Genomic DNA, 19,871 nt, shown 5'->3' with positions numbered 1-19,871 from the left:
ACCGGCCTCTTCACTTCAACTAATAAGATTTTTTTGCTGTTTAGACAATCAAATCTGTGACATACTCAGCCATACTCATCTCAGCCATCCTCCCTCCCCCGGGACCCAAACCAGCGCCATGGACGCAGACCAGAGCCCTCATCAGCTCTCCTCATGCCTCTCTCTCTCTCTCTGGGGCCTCAGGTTTCTCCTCCAACCCTCCCTGTGCTCCCCCCACCCGGTTGGGCCTCCCACCCTCCCCACATCAATTACAGCCTATCCCCTGTAGCGCCGGCCCCTCTCTCTGTGACCCCACGGGGGGGGAGGGGGTTACCGAGTCAGGGAGGTCGTAGGTCGTTCTCCCCACTGCTACCCCAGGCATCTCTCAGAAGTTTCCGGCCCTGTTTCTGAAGCCCTGCTGCCCTGCGGGGCGACACCCACACGACCCTCGGGCAGCCGGGGGGGGGCACAGCCATCCCTCTCCCGGCTTCCGCCAACAAAGGCCTGTTCCTGTCACTCTTCCCTGGCAGGCTAATTGTTTCTTATTTTCATAGGCAACTCTGCATTCTGTAATTATGTCCCCTCAATCAATCAATGGCTCCACTCAGAACATGCTCTGTAATGTGATTGCTCCAAGGTTACACCACAATATTGCTCAGTAAGCTCCCAAATCCTGTATCTTGCACTTTGTAATTTAAACGTTTAAAGTTTTATACCATGTTGAAAATATGTGTTCTCTCTTGAATGTGTCATTCAAAACACTTCTGACAGTATTGATGGACAGAACATATGTCACCATGGCAATATCTGTCCAGCCTTATCTACGTATATAATGCACCACAGTGACCAAGTGGTTTGTTTCAAGCAATTAATCATGACATTACAATTGAAAAAGTGACTGTGTGACCATGAAGATCAATGGCTAATCGGATAAAATGGTTCACGTGCATTATGTTTCCTGGAAAAATACAAAAATATCTCGGATACCTTGGTGAGAAAAAGTATCAATACAGTCAAATGTAATGGCCTAACATTAGTTTCCATGGGGGATATCATAAGCCATCCTCAATACTGAAATGCCTTTCCTGGCATTTTCTATACACCTTAAATCACTTTAAATGTTTCATTAGTTTCACTAAAGATATTGAAGAATATGAAAAACTGCTTTTGAAATCCATTCCAAAGCGAACACTGAGGGGACCGGACGAGCCTGGTTAAACAGCGAGTCGATGACTCAGGTCGCTGTGTTGACCACACGGTTCTGACGTGAGACCCGGCCTCGGCGAGCAGAACTGTATTTCTGTCATAGCAGCCAGACCTCGCAGTGTCAATACCAGACACATTATTTCTAATGGGAGAGAGTCGGAGGGTGAAGGGAAGAGGAGACAGGGAGGGAGGGAGAGGGAGAGAGAGAGAGACGCACACAGAGAGATTAGAAGGACGGTATCTCTATTGATTAACTGGGAGAGGACCTCCACTCCACCCTCTCCTGTCCAGACATATGGGGTAATAAGGACCACTCTTCTGTGCTGCCACCTCCCCCCAACCTCCTCTCCTCTCCCCTCTCCTCTCCTCTTCCCTCACCCCGGCTAGAAAGCCTTTTAATCAGCCCCCGGGGGAATACATAGATATGATATGGGAGAAAAGGGAGGGGAAGAAAGAGGGAGAAAGAAGGGAGACAGGGTGAGAGGAGTCCATTAGTGGAGTAGACACAATAGCTACAGGAACAGAGTGGACGTGGGAAGGTTTCCTCTGTGCCCAGAAAAAAGATAGACCTGAAAACCCACACATCCTGTATGCAAGCACATATGATACATGCATACAGATTAAAATAGCCCTCGTTGTCACTCAAAGGGATTCTTTTAACATCTCTGTACTGCAAATGATTGTGTGCACGTAAGAAAGCGTGTGCGCAGTCCACGTCTGAGCGGATACCGTTCCAAAGTTACCAGGTCACATCAGGAAGGGCTGTTTTTCTGCTTGGCTGGGGCCATTTTCCCTCTGTTTGTGTAAGGCCCTTTCTGTTTTCTTTTCCAACGAGAAGCCTGCCAATCAACGCGAGCCAGACCAACTTTATCAAGGCGGCCATCTCAAGACTCTGACATCAAATCCACAACTGCTTCTCATGCTGAAAAAAAAATTCTGAGAAAATCTGTCAGCGCCTCTCCCCACCACCGGCCCCTGGAGTGTCTGGACTCAAAGGAGATGGTGAGAGAGAGGAAAGAAAAGAAGGGAGGAGAAAGTGGAGAGGAGACGTAAAATCCAATGGTGGTTAAAGCAGCTTTTATACACGTTTAAAATCTAGGTGAAATTCTACTAATCAAAATCATGTCTCCCTTCACACAGAGCATGACGAGCAACAATTCAATTAGTAAACACAGGCTGCAGCTCCTGAGTGGTCACTGAGTTCAGGCCATATGATTGACAAAACTTTGACATTTGCGCCCCCTTGTGGCCAAAGCTGCTCCAGCACTTTCAAGGCCAAAACAAATTATAAACAGCTTTACAAAATCATATTACAGACATCAAGGACTGGAAATGGGAATAAAGGGTTATGAAAGTTGTGGGTTTAAAGCTATTTTACTTGCCGTGATAATAAAAGCAGCAGTACAATAAAGCTGTCAATAAGAGCTGTATTACTGCTGGTGGACGAAAAGCAGAGACACAGCTTCTGGACAAACACGAGTGGAACAGATCACACACACACGTCTGTTCGCTCTGTATTGAAAAATAAATAAAAAAGGAAATAAAGCACAGTGCATTTTTCATTATTACAGCTCAATTTGCAGAGAACGACTGTGCTGTAAAATTAATTCCATATGGCTCCGCTGCGGGGCGCCACAGAGTCTGTCATCATTCTTCTTCTGTTGATGGGGATCCGAGCCTTGTGATTGGCTAGGGTGGGTGGCTCAATAAAGAAAAGGGGCCGTGAACCAATGAGAGGGCAGGATTTGAATTCTTCTGTTTGATTGGCTACGCTCGGGTGTCAATCAAGCGCGGACGGGGTCTGGAGGCTGAGAGCGGCCAGTCGGTTGTTTTGTTCTCCAGAGGACGGAGCTCCTGCACAGACACACACACACACACACACACACACACACACACACACTCACACACATACACACACACACACACACACACACACACACACACACACACACACACACACACACACAAAAACACTTTTACTATTACTATTAAGCAAAGATAGAACTCCTAAAATTAGGTTTAATATATAAAATAAATATTAAATGTTTTGATAACCTTTATACATTTAATGTGTAATAAATATATAGCCTTTCAAATAAATGTACTATATTTTAGGGTATATGTAATTGTGTTACAGCGTTTTCTTCTAGTATGTTGTATCTTCGATTCATCACAAGCCTAATTATCGTGTAAGAATGAAACACAAATATACATTTATTTATTTGTGTATTTCAAATAATACTACTAGTACTACTACTACTAATAACAATTCTGATAATGATAATAACTATAATAATAATATAATTATAGGTGTGAAGATACACATTTTTATTGGTTACTTAATCTATTTGAGTATGAATTTTTATATTTGCCATTTATAACATGTGTCATAATGATGGTATTGCTATTTGCATTTCACGTTAATTGAGGGAAGAAATGTCAATTCTAAAAAAATAATTAAAACTCAATTTGGTCTAACTATTGACACATTATTGGATGGATATTTGCATTGATATTTCATTGAGAATAGGCTTATTCTTAAATATTTTGTTATTATTAAAATAATTATTGGCAATAACTGAAAATCTCCGAAATAATTTCTAAAATAAAAAACCTACTGAAGCAAAGATGAAATGCATCTTCTTGGCTCAATCAAATGTAACAGAACCTTTTTTGATGCAACCAGTATTTTCTATTACTGTAAAGTATTTTATGACGGAACAACAATAAGATCAGAGATCATATGAAATATTTTACATCCGATTTCTATTAAAAGTTACAGGGATGTCTGCCTCAAATAATTTAAAAATTACTTTAATAAGAAGAGTTAACAAATATATAATAATAATAATATAATAAAATGTAGTGTGAGTCGGTTTTTAATTTGCTTGTACTCATCAAAGCCTCAGTTTATATCCGGTGTGTGAGAACGGCTTCAAACGCGAATTTAAATGTGTAATTCCTTCAGTAAAAAGACAGAAATCAACAACATCACAGTCTCGTGGAAGCCCCCTCGAGCTCTCTGAAGTTTCCCATGAGTCTTTGCGCGGACCTCCTTTTTCTGGCGCATGCGCGTCGAGCCCCCTGCGCATGTCGCACAATCCCATCCAATCAGCTCGCTCCTCGGAGGAGCGCGTGGGGCTGATTTAAGAGCTCCCCCCCAATAAATCTGTCACAACTTCACAAAGTTGATTTAAACGTGTTTCACATCGTTATGAAAATACTTGTGGATTAATCAAGTGACTGCGCGCTGGCGTCACGTCAATCGGAGCAGATTAGTCGTCACAGCTTCGTTAAAGCGACGCCACTTGAACACAGTTTTGTTTTTTTGTCTTCCTTTGGGGGGGGGGGGCACCAAGTGGAACCTGGACCCGGCGGATTCTGGATGTGTCAATGGGCTTTGTTTATTTGTGTGTGCTATACGTGTTATCCGTGTACACAGGAGCGCAGCAAGTGTTGCAGGGGGATTAGTGATGCGGCCACTGGGTGCGTGTCCCCCCGGTGCAGTTGTTGTGTGTTTGTGTTGCAGCTGCTTTCCTGCAGCCAGTTGTCAGCCCTGCACCGAAGTCACTGTCTCGCCAGCAGCTCACAGACAGTCGAGCTGACTGAGACCATGTGAGTTGAACTTGTTTGTTTCGCTCCAGACTTAATTTGGACCGTCACCCGTTTGGTTCCTACATTTTAACAGGAGTTTACTACTCTGTGACACAATGGCTCGTTTAAGTGTGTGAGGATGCTTTTGTTAAGGTTTTACTGTGGAGCTTCATCGCACTGAAGTGCACAGTAAGTATGACAGGAGAGTGTAAAGACCGAGAGGACAGCTTCAATTTCAACAGCTCTTCTCACTGGTTTTGTTTTTTATATCACAGCGTCAACTAATGCATTTGTCTTCATTTATTTCTTTTATACAACTGGTATGTATATTTGGTAGTTATATTAATGCCACTTCAGCTAAAGAAGCACAAAAACGCTATTTCCCGAGTATTTCTTATTTCTTCAAATGCAGAATCAATAAAGAATATAATGTATCTTTGTTTTATCAACTTATCACACTTAAATTTTACTAAAATGCAACAAATCAAATAATGTATGATATATAAAATGATACTAAACTTTGTTTCGTTTGAATGGGTTTAAAAGTCTGCAAAATTGTTTTATGAATCTTGTTTTGTATACAACTGGTATGTATAATTTGTAGTTAAATTAATAAGTTATAATTAATAAAGAAATACAAAAACGCCCGAGTATTTCTTATTTCTTAAAATGCAACCTTTGTGTATATATACACAAATGTATCTTTTTATCGTTTTATCAACTTATCAAACTAAACTTTCACATACTTTAACTTAAATGCATCAAAAGAAATAATGTATATAGATTTTCTCGTTTAAAAGTCTGCAAGATTGTTTTATTTATTATTGTTATTTCTTTATTTCTTTTAAAATATGAACCACGTCAGTGCAAATGTTTGTATATGTTGGTGGAAACACAAACAATGGTTATCCCTTGTTGTTACCACTTTTTGACAGCAGGGGTCGCAGTTGAGCTAGATATCTCCCCTCAGTCGATCATCCACCCGGACGGATCATTGGCTGTGTGGCACTGAGTCTTAGCAGATGACCAGCACTGTTAACTCAGTTTATATCCATATTAAACATGGACATGTCACATGTATTTCGGTTGATCAAAGCCCAGCCTATATATGTAATGTGTATGCACAGTAGTGGGAAGGTACTTGAACTTGGAGGTAATATTTCATCCTTATGCTTTAATACATTTATCACAATCTCTGATAGTTATCTGACATTGGAAATGTTGGCATTCAACAGGATTTGGGTTCTTATAGGTTAAACTACTCACTATGACAATCACTCCACTTTGACCAAGCTTCAACATTTGAATGTCATATTACGACATAATAAACATATAGTAGAACTGCATAACGAATACTTAAGCACATGTTGCTGGTCTTACCTCTGTACTTTTACTTCAATCTTTAATTATATAACTTGACATGTAAAAAATAAGGAATGCTTCTACTACTTGACATATATGCTAGATACTGTACACATTTTAATATTTCTGATAAAGGATATTCAAAAGGTGAAACTAGTGTGTGTGTAATTGAATCTGCTGTCTTGTTATCTAGTTCTGTTCTTCTGATTTGACTCAAGGCTGTACACACCACAGACACAAGCCTACATAGGCCTTGGATAAATCAGCAAACAGGCGATAGTCAGGCCAGACAAAGACCCTGGATGTCTCTGTGTATCAGATGTGTTGTGAAATATGATATTGCTTGGATTCGGTCCTCTGCTGGGATGATAGACTGAGCTGCTCCAATGCAATCATGTTATTAGGTGTATAAAACAAACAGAGAAATATACCACATAGCAATTTCCACTTCTTATTTCATCCTTTTTAGTTTTTGTCTCTGTTGCAGTAAGAACGTCTTCAGGGCACACACCGGTTTTGTTCAGCTGGAGTGGACAAACTCAAAATGTTACTTCATCACATTTCACCAGTTTAGGTGTGAGAGAAAACAGGTACATGACGACTGAAAACAAAAAGCAGACATTATAATTCAAGAAGCCACAAACTGTGAATAAACATTATGTTCCAGATTAGATGAACAACATCCTGCACTTAAAACAAAGGTCCTGACATATCCCAGTAGTTTCCTCAAGGAAAAAGATAAGATGACCTTATTATTATAGTACCAACAACCTCATAAGTCTGAATGCAACATCTTGAACTGAGAGCGACTAGCATTTCAATTATTTTAAATAAACGTGTTTATTGTGATAATGTTTGGTTCAGTCTAATAGTGTTCCCTACCTTAGACCCACGAAAGTGAGATTACACAAATTACTTAAAAGAAGGAACTTTTGACAATTAAAATTCCCTCTTTTCACCTTTCCATCCTGACCAGTGCTGAATGTATTACCTCTGCCAATTACGTCCTGGTGGAAGGATGTGGTATGAGTCATTTCAATTGTGGTGTGGCTCTAAATCAGGGGGTGGATCCAGGATTTTTTTTTTTATCTTCTTTAACATTGTGAGGTTTTTTTTTTAAACGTTTTTGTTTGATTTCTCAGAGAATAATTTATTGATCTTGATTAAATAAAACAGGCATGTTTATTGGACTGATATTTATGAGTTGGCACAATTTGGTGCAGATGCAAAGAAATGTGGATTAATCACAGGACTTTTGGACCTTGGAGGTAAATTTTCCATTCTTGTTGAAAGTGTTTTATTTACTTATGCAAATATAATTAATGTATGATCTGTTTAAGTTTTTTTCAATCCTATATTCAACATTAGAGTTTTTCAGAAAATGGACTGACGTATCCCGTTATGTAGAATGAGTCTTTTAGTACTGATCTTAAAATATAAAATAGTAGGATTATGCTTTGATAGCAGGGTTTGTGAGTAAAACTCCCTTTAAATAACTTTAATATTCCTGGTTAGTTTGATCCATAACAGCGTTTCGAATTCTGTATACTGACAGATTTTAGTGGAGAACTTACTGGACGTGGACTTCACGATTTCCCCAAGAACTCTTCTATAAATTATAAATTCAATAATATAGGATATCCAGTGGTTATCGAGTTATGCATATGCCAGAAAGTTGTTATATGTTTTCTTAATGAAGCTTACATAGGCAAGTGAGTTGCACGAGTTCAAACTGTAATTTACTGAACCACCGATAGGGGGACAGTCACATGGGATAAAACCAGGTCATTAGCACAGCCAGGGAATAGCAGCTGTGGAAGGTTTCAGGGAACAGCTGGATCTAAGGATACACAACATGCATCTGATATAAAACGTTTAATGCGAATTTCTGGAGACACATCACGTTAATTTGGGTATTTTTCATTAAAATAATGTTTTTGGTTAGAAATGGGGTGGGGCTGCGGTTGTTACTTTTTGTACCCTGCTCTCATTGGTCAGGACGATGAGTGACAATCGTCTTGTCCAATCACGTCCTGAAGCGGTGAGCGCTCTGGTCCAATCTGCATGAGCTACGCAAATGTGAAACGAAGTTTCCCCAGTAGCAGCAACTAGGGTGTTAGCATCTAGCTCCTCACATCCACTTTAAATGTCAATTTGAACACAAACGAGTCAGTGGGCTTTTGATAGTGAGGCTCCAGCGACGAATCCCCGCCACTGTCACGGCCTGCAGAGCAGCGAGTCCGCCATGTTTGCGCCGAGAGGCTCCCCGTTAACAGGTAACTGAAGCTGATAGCTAAGTGCTAACACAGCTAGCATAGCCATCTGAGCATTTCACCGGTACAGGCGGACCTCTTTGTCTGACAGGGGAAGGCGTGCTCTTTTGTTAGGCTTCTCCCTTTGTCCACTGGCTAAAAGGGGAACTGTCGGGTCAGGCTTTCGCACTTATCTGCAGTTCTGAAAGTATTTGGAAAATGCAAAAAGCCAAAAAATATTTCACAGAAGGCCTGATTCAGTTGACGATCTTACTCAGTTTGATTGGAGTTCGCGTGGACATCGACAGCTACTTAGGCGGCTACTACACGCCTCTGATAGAGATTAACTTGGGTCCCAGCTCAGCCTACACGCAGACACCCTTCCACAGCCTGAGAGACACTCTTGACGGATACACCGTGCACCCGAAATGTCCCGAGTTGGACTATTTCTTCGCGAGCCGCCGGCTGCTGGACGAGGTGAAGACCCTGGGCTCGCCGCGGTTCCCCACACAGTTGAACACATGGCTCGTCCACCAAGTGTCCGCCACTGACAAGGCTGACTGTGGGCCTTCGAGCAACGACAGCAGCGACTCGGGGTTGCAAAGTCCCGGGGCCGGGGAGGACCGGGAGCACCTGCCTGGTGATGGCCCAGAGGTGCGACGAACGAGCCCCGAACTCGGGCCTTGTAGCACTGGAGCCTGTGGCTTTCCCAAAGAGGCAAGTGTGTGTGTGTTTGTGTTTTTGTGGGTGAAGTGCAACACAAAGTTACCCAGACTCATCCACCTAAGGCAAATGACCCATATATTGCAGTGTTGACTAAAGGAGGAAATTACCTGGAGTAAAAACTTCCTGAGAGACAGAGTGAGCAGCTAGCTAACTAGCATCACTAACCCATGTTACACAATGATGCCTGTCTGTCCAACGAGTCACTTATTATTCTGTAACATTTCCTGGTGCACCACCAGCAGTGGGATAAGCTGCTGGAAACACTTGAGGTGTCCATTCACTGTCCCATTTGTATGACTGGTTTTATTGTACAGCCGTCTGCTGCACCTGTCCCACTTCCACATGGATCTCTGTCTCTTTAAAACTCACACTAGATGTTGACTTCATTAATCAAAGACTAATAAGACCAGTGTTTTGGATTGGACCAAAACATTTTTGTTTACTCTCATATCGTCACAAACATTGGGTTGAAATATCATATTCAGTGTAACTTCTGTATAAAGTATCTGCCATTATGAGTGTTTTACAATAATGTTATCACACCCAGACCTTTCTATTCAACTCTTTCACTCATCCAGTTTTTCTAGCTCGGGGGCTCAAACAGCTGCTTGGTGGCAGTTGTTATGGTTAATTGTGTAACTGTATCCCAGACCCAATCGCCAGCTGTGAACACCAAGAGGAGGAGTAGTGAAGCTTACATCCACACCCTGTTTGCTTACACAAAAGTGGTGGTCCTTACTTGAACACTGCCTCCCTTGGATCTTGTTCCCATCGATACTGTCATGTTGACACTTTTTTTTCTCTTTGCCCTCTCCTTGTAAAATGAGTAACAGCTTAAATAGTCGTAGGGCGAGATTTTGTGGTTTGTGGAAACACAATGTTTCAAAGGAGAGGACCACAGCTGTGATATTTGACAGTAAAAAAAAATCCATAGCTATCTCCATTCACTGCATCAGGTGATAAAGGAAAAGCTGCTCCAATAACAGTCGACAAGCTCAGGCAGAACTGCGCTGGTGTGATGTACTTTTGCCTCCAGCAGAAACAAAAAAAGCCTGATTCAGCAGTTAGTCTCCCTTTTGAAAGTTTAAGAAATGAATTTTCTCCCTGTTAGTGGAGACATGAAGAATATTGTGTCTGTGGCAGACAGCTGGTGACCTACATCAAATGCTGTTCTTCATGTACCAGAAGGGTCTTACAACATCTCTCGTGGTTAGGTCACCTCTGAGGATTATTAGCCTCACTGCTAGTGTTCTCAAATAATACACACTTTCATATCTTAAAACACCAACTTGCACATTGTTTGTGTCCCCAAAGGCAGCGGAAGTTAATTGACCTTATTTTAATTTAGTGGGTTTCACTTTCTGCTGCACTGAAAGCAACTGTTTGTTATGACAAACATGATCTTTGTTACAGCACTAATCCCAACTGAAGATATCCAGTTATCTGCAATAGCTGGACTTTGGTCACTGAACCAGAAGTGTAATGGTCTTAAGGGTCACTCCGCTAACAAACTGTGTGTTTGGCTTTTCTCTTCTTTCTCAAATCCTCTGAATCTCCTCTACCCCAATTCTATCTCTGCTTTTTTTCTCTCCATCCCCTTTTCTTCATCCTAACAGGAAAATGACATCCAAATTAAAGAGGAGGAAGAACCTGCTTCGCTCACTCAGCTGGCTCACAGTTCCACACTGGAGCAAGAGGTATGATCCTGATTGTTCCAGTTGATGTCATAAATTGCTGTGTACTGTTGAAAATGTTTCACACTGCATCAGACAGTTTTCTGAGAAGAAGCTGCACTGTTTTGGTTGCAAGAATACACAACACAGTGTTTGTCAGTCTGTCACATTCGAACCAAATTTACAATTACGTGATGGTGTGAGAAATTGTGTTGTAAGATCACAGTCTTACATGTCTGCATCAGTCACGCCGTTCTGATCCCAGTGCATCAGGATTAGGGATGTGGAAGTAGAATAATTACCATCTCTCACAGAGAAAGACTTCTAGTTCCTTTATGTACTAATCTATAAAGATTATGAAAGGGAAAGGTCATCCATAAATATTATGATTTAAGAATTAAACCATGAATTTAAAAATGTTTCCATCCTCCATGTCATGTCATTTTAAAGTATGTTCCTTTAAACTCTGACACAGTCGCGGACCATATTTACCGTATGAATAATGTTGTATTCTGTTTATGTTTTTCCTACTTCAGAGTTTACTTGAAGGTATCACTGCACTGTCTGACCCAGGAAGCCACCCTCCTCCTGCCATTGATATTGACCAGCACTGGAGCAGTTTACTCTCTCTGTCTGTCACTGACCTTGATGTAAGTAGTCTGTCCATGTTCATTACTGGTTCCTCAGGAAGGCCTGAATGAATTGATAATGTGTGTAGCTCTCCTATAAAGATAAACTTTACCCATTTTGAATCTGATATCGCTGCTACAAACAAATCAACGATTGGACGCTGAGCAGAGTAAAAATGTGTTGGATTCACTGTAAAACTGCAAATGGTCAAAGGATGTCAGCTGAGTATGAGGTCTTTTCAATGTTGCTCAGAAAGGATTTGCATTCACACAGGAAAAAGAATATGACCACATGCACCTCTAAATGTGTTCCTACATTGAGTGTGTTCAGATCTGTTCTTGGCGCTGACCAGTTGTGATCGGATCACTCTGGGTTGATGTTAATACCAGCTCTGAACGAGGTTTTAATGTCCGATTGTGATCTCCGTCTCATTGTGAAGAATAAAGATCAACCAAATTTTGTCTCATGTGTAGGACTTGGATTCTCTTGTTGCGGATACTGATATCACAAGTGCCATCAGCCAGGACGTCAGTTTGCATGATGCCATGGCTGCCACTGCTGGTGCCTTCGGTATGACGTCAGAAAGAGGGGAGGCCCGACCAGCCCCCCAACAAAGAGCCCTGTTCCGACTTGAATCCACAGGCTCCTCGCACTCCGACGTATCACCAGGGATGGCCGTGGGCTTGGCTGCCCTTCCATTTGCAACAGTATGCAATTTAACTAGAAATGAGTTATCGCAGAGTGCGCTGGGTGGCTGCCTGGATGAGGCAGTGTTTGACCAGATCAATCAGCTGGGCTTTGAAGGCCTCGACACCATCGGCTCCCAGCTGATGGGCTGCCTCGAGGGTCTAGCGCCACAGGCCCTCGAGGACCTGGACTCGGACTCTGGACTCTCACTGGAGAGCAGCTCTGGAGGTCCAGTCTCACCAGGTTAGTCCAAGTCTCTATAAATTATCATAAATCAAATTTATACCTATTACCCGCTAAATTAAATGAGGTCAAGAAATTGTTTGTTATACATATTAACACAATAACGAACCCCTCCCTTTCCCAGGCTCATCCGAGATGTCATCTTCATCCAGCTCATACTGTGAGGATGAGTGTGGAGCAACTGGTTACAGCAGTGATGTGGATTCACTCCCCTCGAAAGGCATTGCGGACTACACCACAGCATGGTCACCTGTTGACCTGAGTGAGAGTGTGTGGCATGACCACAGCTACTCATCACCTGCCTTCTTCAACCCGCCGTCTGTAACCCTTCCCCACAAAGGCATCAAGGAGGAGCCTTTCAGCGAAGACGACGAGCCAAGGTCTGAAGACAGGGAGCTGAGTCGCGATGAGCTCCGGGCCCGTGCCATGTACATCCCCTTCTCTGTCCTGCAGATCGTCAACATGCCCGTGGAGGAGTTCCTGGAGGTTCTCGACGGTCAAGGCTTCTCCGCTGATCAAGTCACACTCCTGAGGGACATCCGCAGGCGGGGGAAGAATAAATTGGCAGCGCAGAACTGCCGCAAGCGCAAGCTGGACGCCATCACAGGGCTCCAGGAGCAGGTAGAACGGCTACAAGCTCAGAGAGACAGGCTTCTGAGAGAGAAACAGCTTACAGCCAAGACTATGGGGGCTGTGGGCCAGCAGATAAAGCAGCTGACCAGAGACGTCCTGGCCCGGCTGAGGGATGATTCGGGACAACCCCTCAACCCAGAGAGATTCACCCTGCAGTGCGGGGCTAACGGTAGAGTAGTAGTTCAGCCTTTGAGACGGCCTGCCGTCTCCACGTCAACTGGCAACAAAACAGACAAGAGGAAGAAGGACAAAAAGCAGTGATGCAGTACTTGCCAGATAAGACTTGAGTTTTTAGTTGTTTTGTTTTTTTGACTATTTCTGAACTTGACTTGCCAGACTCTGGTTTCGGGATCTCCTTCTGTATAAGTGTGTGTGGATTCACCGCTGTTGGGACCCTTACTGGGCAAAAGCTGCAAAAAAAAACAAAAAAAAACTCTGAACATGAATACACAAAAAATAATCTCTGTACATAAATATCTCATGGGAAAAATGTAGCTCACACACTGGACACAAAGTTTGCTCTTTAAAGATGGACAAGGCACTAGAGGCCTATTAAGAGAACAGCTCAGATGCTGGCAATGCCACCAGTTTCTCTGTGTGCATTAACATTAAACTCACATCTTGTTTCCGCAGATAATTCTTGCCACACACTTCTAAAAATCCAACATAGCCAGCATTGTGACAGTTACTGGAAAGAAATCTTTGAGGATGATTCTATTTGTTTGTTTGTTTCCATGTTATCTTGCTTCTCAGTGTATTCAGTTTAAAGAGAAGGTAAAAGATTGTATTTATTAAAGTTTCTGAGATTCCTGAAATGCTTATGTGCATCACCAGACTGTCAAAGGCAGTTTTTTTTTTTGTTTGTTTTTTCAAAGCGGAAACTTTATTGCATAGTGCTAAGAATATGGGGACATTACCTAAAGTTTACAGATTTGTTTTAGATACTTTGTGGCATGTAGCGCGGAAATGGAACTGAAATGTTGAATAAGATAATTGAATTTGTTCTTTTCTTTGTGTTTATGATGTACAGTATACCAATGATTAAACTGACAAGGCCTTAATTAGCATTTGATAAGTGTTTTGGTTAGCGTGTGTGCACATTAGAAACGAATGCACATCATAACAAAAATGTTTTAAAGAAAAAAACGTTTCATGTTTAAATTTATTATTCAGTCATTAGTTTCAAGCACAATTCTGCTGAATCCCTTTCATTGTGGGTTATTAAAAGAGTTCTGACAAGATTATATTCTACCTCACGCCTCGGTTCGTATAGATTTTGGTGAAATAAAATAAGACGCTTTTTGTAGGGGAACTTAAGTGCACTCATTAGCTACCAATCCTTTGTTATTAAAATGATCTGAAATGGACTTAAACCACTCCGTTTCTGAAAAATACAATCACCAACTCTATTTAATGAGTGAATGTTTTATGGATGTTACTTTTTATATATTTGAGATTATCGGAGCGGTAAAATATTCAGTAGAGGTTCCTGTGTTATTCATGGGAATGTTGCTTTATACCGTCGACCGAGTGAGTGAATTAAATGAGACGAAAATTGCATGTAGTTGTTAAAAGTGTGACTCATTAAGTACCTTTTTTTTATTATCCCTAGACCCTCACAAATTTGTGTTTAATTTCCAGGTTTGCCCAAGAGTTTACTTTGCTGTTTCTATAAATGCTTAGGGAATTTCAAAAGTGTTTTTTTTGTTGCAGGCGTTGTTCTTTCTGATTAAAAAAAGAATAAAATAAAGTGAAACAAATTGTGTGTTTATTTTTGGGGGCCACTGCTTTGGGATCTCTGTCTGTACTGTAACCCACATAGATGATCGGTTCTGCTGAGGTGGGATCCAGTTAAGTCACATCTATGTTAATAAATGACTCGGGTAGATTTCGCAGGCCAAGGTCTCGCTCCTCAATTTCAAAAGACGGCGCTGAGGTGCGAAGCAAATCTCTTTCCGCCTCCAGGCTTCCGTAGGACACCAACGATTACAGCCGAGGGTTTTTGGCGCCCGAACCGCGGACCTGCAGGCCCCAGATAAAGAGGAGGCAGACCGCGTGGTGAGGAAGCAGCACTGACGAGCGCAGTGCAGATCTTACGGTAAGTACGTATACCGATTTATTACTTTGCGTTACTTTCAAACAAGCCGCCTGACGATAGCACGGCCGATCAGCGTAGCCATCATAGCTTAGAGTTAGCCACGGTGTTATCCCAACAGAGCAAAGCTAGCTTTAGTATCAAAGCCTTCGTACACGAGTCAGTGAACCAGTGAGTGCTTACCTCTCTCACAGTTTCCGGTTGTGTTTTGTGCACATTATAGTCAGCTAGCTTTTCCACGAGGTAGCGTCATCACTCATTTATAGGTGATCGGAGCGGTTTAGTCCAGCGTTAAACTTGCTTTTCTCCATTGCTAATGCTAAATCCCCACATCGGGCTTTAGCTTGTATGCTAACACCGCTCCTGAACCTGTAGCGTTGCAGCGGCAATGCAAAGTGAAAGACATAGTATCTCCCATTTACAGGCATTGCATTAAATTGGCTACGATTAGCACGATAGCTAACCCGCGTAACGTATCTCTTGAGCGGGCTAGCTCTGATTTAACATTGTGCACAGCGCTCGGCTAAGCTAGCTGGCTCGGATCCTGAATGAACATTACACCAGTGTTTATGTTTTACACGTTGGCTCGTTCGGACACACGACGAGGAACCTCATATGTGGCGTGTCCTAACTCACAGACTCCGTGACTAAAGTGTGGATTAGAGCAGTATCTGTTTTCCATTTGACTCGAAGTACATCGTTTTAACTGTTTTTCCTTTCTTGTACCGTTTCTGCTTTCAGTGCACAACATGGGCAAGAAGCAGACGATGAAGGGCAAGAAAGATTCTCAGGATCCGCAGGAGGAACCTGAAGAGTTTGTGGTGGAGAAAGTGCTGGACCAGCGTCTGGTGAATGGGAAAGTAGAGTTCTTCTTGAAGTGGAAAGGATTTACAGAGTGAGTTGCCTGCAAAACTTGTTGCCCCCAAACCCTGCTGAGTTGAAAGTGCTATGCTTTTGTCCACATTATGGAAACAGCAGTTTAATACATTGTTTGTGCCTTCATTGGTGAAAGTCTTGAGATCCGAATGCTGAGCGTCCTCCCTCCTCTGCTCCTTTTCAGTGCTGATAACACCTGGGAGCCTGAGGAGAACCTGGACTGCCCCGAGCTGATCTCAGGGTTTTTGGAAGCACAGAAGAACATCACAGAGAAGCCTGCCCCCGTCAAGAGGAAGGCATCGACTGAAGAGCCGGCAGAGACGGAAGCAAAGAAGAAAGAAGTGGTGAGTTGACTTATATTTTAATGACTATTTCATATTCATCTTAACGATGACAATTATTTTCTATGAGGATCATTTGTCCTCCCACATGTCCCATTACCTTGTTGCACAAGACACAAAAATATTGCAGCACCATTGTGACGTCACACCTGGTAAGACGAGCAAAGGTGACAAATAGGGGGGGAATCTATGGAATAACCTGACTCCCTGACCCATCCATAGGGCACCAAAGTTAACTGAAAGGTTTGAGTGTGAAAGCAATGTGAATCATATGCTATAGCCTTATCAAGTCCATTGCACACATGTAGGCCATTTTGATGAGTGAATGTGGTGGCTCAACACTTACTTAAACATTCATTTGTGTTTTTCCATGTAAATAGTCACAGGTCTGTTAATCCTGTATTTAAAAGATATGTTACTGACATTCAGCGTCTCCTGGACTGACCATGGGATCGTTTATAGGCGTCTCAGAACTAAATACAAAATAATACACCAACTGGGCGTGACACTTTTTACTCAAGGTTGTAAAGTTTTTGAGCACGAAAATAACTTAAAGGAATAGTTCACCCAAAATGATGATTCACTCATTATCTACTCACAACTATGCTGATGGATGGTGGGTGTAGTGTTTGAGTCCACAAACCACTTATGGAGTTTCCGGGGTAAACAGTGAAGCAGCCAGGGAGCAGACAAATCCATTACAGCTAAAGATATTAGGGGCTTATCTTCAGACGTAAAAAACAAACATTATAACCCTCCATACTGCTCGTTTTGTGTCATCCAAATGTCCTGCCATTCATATTCGACTTTATAAAAAGGTAATTTATATGGTGTTTTAAGCCTAAAAGTCCACCAGAAGTTTCTGAGAGTCCCTGAATGCACCTCGTTGGAAGATACCGGCAGACATCAATGCTTTAAGACACGGTGTTAATAAACTGGTTTCAATTATTTTTACTTCTGAAGATAAGCCCCTCCCTGGCTGCTACATTGCTTACCCCTGAAACTCCATAGGTGTTTTATGGGCTCAAACACTCACCCAACCCTCTTTGGCACAGGGGTGACTTCATATTAAGTGCATTTTTGGGTGAACTATTCTTGTAGCAGCACCGGCTCACGGGCGGGTCGGTGCTGCCGATAAGCCTCAAACATTGTTATTTACAGAACTGCCTCGTAACGCTAGATACTGATGCAACATATAATTAGAAAGCTAAGATTCTTCCGATTTGACTGATGTAAACCATTTCAAGATCCGATCACCACAGCCGGTACAATTAACGTCTCAGTCAAGACACTAACACAAAAAAAACAATCACAAAGTCGACGTCACTCACCTAAGAAGCATCATATTAATCCACAGATCGATAACATTCCAACGAAAACAGTCTTGGTACATTGCCAAAGGTCCAGACGATCCAATCCAGTAACATAATCAGTCCAAAACACACTATTACATCAAAGAATAGCCACAGTCAGCTGTTGCGTAAACTCAGCGCAGCCAGCATCAAGATGTAAACAACATGAAAGATGTTTATTTGTATAAATTTTAAACCATATGACCGGTTTTGCCTCCTTTATATAAAAGTATGATTTTTAGTGTAAAAGTAGCCTTTTTAGCCTAGTTGGTTACCATAGTTCCAAACGGCCTTTGTGGAAAACGCCTAGACATGCCCTTAGGAAAAAATCTGTGAAATATTAATTTTCTGTGGTATTGATATCAAATTTGAACCACGGCTAGCCAAGGCTTCATGCTCGGGTCCCAGTGTGTTTTCCAGCTCATAAGTCCCAGCTAGAGGCATCTGCTGCTTTAACAAAAAATATTCAGGCGGGAATAAAAACCTTCTACTTCAATGTGTTCCAACTGCTATTACTCAATGTCAGTAGCACTTCAACTGATTCTGACTGTTGGGGGGGAAAGTTCAGAATGTTACCTTTCAAAGAGACCAAGATCATGCATGTACTCCAAATGGTTCAAGAACAGCTTTCAATTTACTTTCGGTACTCCTCAGACAGGCAGTTTAGGCGAATCTCACCCGCTGCTTAAGAGGGTTAAGGGACCCAGTTAAAACATATCAAATTTGATGTTTTCTTAAGTATAGGTATCAAAGAGGACATTTACAATCTACAAGAAAAAGCACGGTACATTAGGGTTTTAAAGGTTAGATAGTCTCCAGAGTTCATGTCTGAAAACGGCTTTAGTGAATCTTTACATCTTTCCCACCTCAGTGTCTGAACTGCACCCAGATATTATTTCACCTTCACCTGGAGGATGTCGCTGGTCGAGCACAATATTTTATGTTTGGTACAGAGAACCACTGCTCCAGTTTCTTGATTGTGCACACGTGTTCTGTTTTCACCATTTACAGGCTGAAAAACCACGTGGCTTTGCTAGGAGCCTCGACCCCGAGCGGATCATTGGTGCAACAGACAGCAGCGGGGAGTTGATGTTTTTAATGAAATGGTGAGTCCAGAAGGAAACAAATCCTCATTTTGGTCTAAACAGCCCAATCTCTAATTTAAATGTAATCATGCTCTCGTCTTCCAGTGTTGCATTTTACATAAAACATTGTGAATTTTTGTTTTTTAGGAAAGACTCAGATGAAGCAGACTTGGTCCCTGCCCGTGAGGCCAACACTCGCTGCCCTCAGGTGGTCATCTCCTTCTACGAGGAGAGACTGACATGGCATTCCTGTCCAGAGGATGAAACTCAGTAAAACCCTCCCCTGGTGTCCCTGCAGTCCTTTGCACCACTTATGCCCTTCTCCTCAGGACTGACATTTCTTCTCTGGCATGCTTTCTAGTTTTAGCCTGCTTAGTTATATTTTGAAGATGTTTGAAGACTTGAAATGTTTGGAAGTCGATGAGAGCCATGTTATTTGTACATATTTGCTGGATGGAGCGAAAACAGGTGATGGTGTTTCTTATTAGTCTTAAGTCTTCCGGTTTCATATTCTGATTAGTTTTGGTGATGGCAGTTTAGAAGCCATACCCACCACTGCCTATAATCCTACCTGGTCAAATTTTGTAAATTTGATAAGCTTTGGTTTTGTTAAGCTGTCAACAACCTCTGGTATAACTCTGTCTCATTTAAGATTTTGTTTCACTCAAGTGATGTTATGTTCTAAATGTGCTTTTGTATACTTTGTTTGTCTATTATTTGAAGTTCTAATAAAGGTTTTATGTGACCAAATCCCACGCATCAATTGTGGTTCCAACAGTTAAGAAAGTAAAATCAATATTGAGATTTAACTATAGTTATTACTTTATTTTTTCTAGATGCATTACAGAAACAATTTGTTTTAGTGAGGGTTTGACACCTCAAGGTTGAAATGGTGCCAGTAAAGCATAGTAAAAATTAATAGTAATAAAGTTTAATAGTGTGATTTGATAGTTTCTGCAGCATTTTCCTGCCGTCTCCTGAATAGTTTTGATGTTTAATCTATCATGGAGCAAGTTTTTCTTCCTCTTCTCTTTCCTGCACATGGAATATAGTATAGGCCCATCTAAACCACATCTTTACCTTATCCCTGTAGGATTTTAAATCTAAGACTTTCCTCTTGTTTGTCAATTTGTCCTT

At 41.8% G+C, this 19,871-nt stretch overlaps 2 protein-coding genes across 4 annotated transcripts; both read left to right on the top strand.

Annotated features, from left to right (window-relative positions):
• The first annotated feature begins 8,242 nt into the window (after nt 1-8,242).
• On the top strand, nt 8,243-14,730 carry nfe2l3 (nfe2 like bZIP transcription factor 3). Its single transcript, XM_061092591.1, has 5 exons — nt 8,243-9,110; nt 10,736-10,816; nt 11,329-11,442; nt 11,896-12,352; nt 12,477-14,730. Exons 1-5 carry the CDS (start codon nt 8,613-8,615, stop codon nt 13,244-13,246), a joined length of 1,920 nt encoding a protein of 639 aa, XP_060948574.1. The 5' UTR covers nt 8,243-8,612; the 3' UTR covers nt 13,247-14,730.
• A 232-nt stretch (nt 14,731-14,962) lies between these two features.
• On the top strand, nt 14,963-19,543 carry cbx3a (chromobox homolog 3a (HP1 gamma homolog, Drosophila)). Of its 3 annotated transcripts, none has more exons than XM_061092612.1 (5): nt 14,963-15,083; nt 15,822-15,975; nt 16,141-16,300; nt 18,661-18,755; nt 18,882-19,543. In XM_061092612.1, the coding sequence occupies exons 2-5, from the start codon at nt 15,830-15,832 to the stop codon at nt 19,006-19,008; spliced, it is 528 nt and encodes a 175-aa protein (XP_060948595.1). In that variant the 5' UTR covers nt 14,963-15,083; nt 15,822-15,829; the 3' UTR covers nt 19,009-19,543. The 3 variants fall into 3 exon arrangements, with proteins under 3 accessions (XP_060948595.1, XP_060948593.1, XP_060948594.1); XM_061092610.1 differs by having other exon boundaries at nt 14,963-15,087; XM_061092611.1 differs by lacking the exon at nt 14,963-15,083 and adding an exon at nt 15,142-15,251.
• Nucleotides 19,544-19,871: the final 328 nt, after the last annotated feature.

The sequence above is a fragment of the Limanda limanda genome, chromosome 19 (assembly GCF_963576545.1).
Source record: "Limanda limanda chromosome 19, fLimLim1.1, whole genome shotgun sequence".
Taxonomy (NCBI): Eukaryota; Metazoa; Chordata; class Actinopteri; order Pleuronectiformes; family Pleuronectidae; genus Limanda; species Limanda limanda.
Note: the sequence above shows the minus strand (reverse complement) of the source record. Positions and strands in the feature narration are given on the sequence as shown.

What these genes read in the sequence shown, in the direction of transcription:
- nfe2l3 (XM_061092591.1), top strand. Translation starts at nt 8,613, where the DNA reads ATGCAAAAAGCCAAAAAATATTTCACAGAAGGCCTGATTCAGTTGACG. An exon ending in GTTCCACACTGGAGCAAGAG is followed by an intron (nt 10,817 to 11,328) that starts GTATGATCCTGA and finishes TTCCTACTTCAG; the next exon opens with AGTTTACTTGAAGGTATCAC. An exon ending in TGGAGGTCCAGTCTCACCAG is followed by an intron (nt 12,353 to 12,476) that starts GTTAGTCCAAGT and finishes TCCCTTTCCCAG; the next exon opens with GCTCATCCGAGATGTCATCT.
- cbx3a (XM_061092610.1), top strand. An exon ending in AAGTGGAAAGGATTTACAGA is followed by an intron (nt 15,976 to 16,140) that starts GTGAGTTGCCTG and finishes GCTCCTTTTCAG; the next exon opens with TGCTGATAACACCTGGGAGC. An exon ending in AAGCAAAGAAGAAAGAAGTG is followed by an intron (nt 16,301 to 18,660) that starts GTGAGTTGACTT and finishes CACCATTTACAG; the next exon opens with GCTGAAAAACCACGTGGCTT.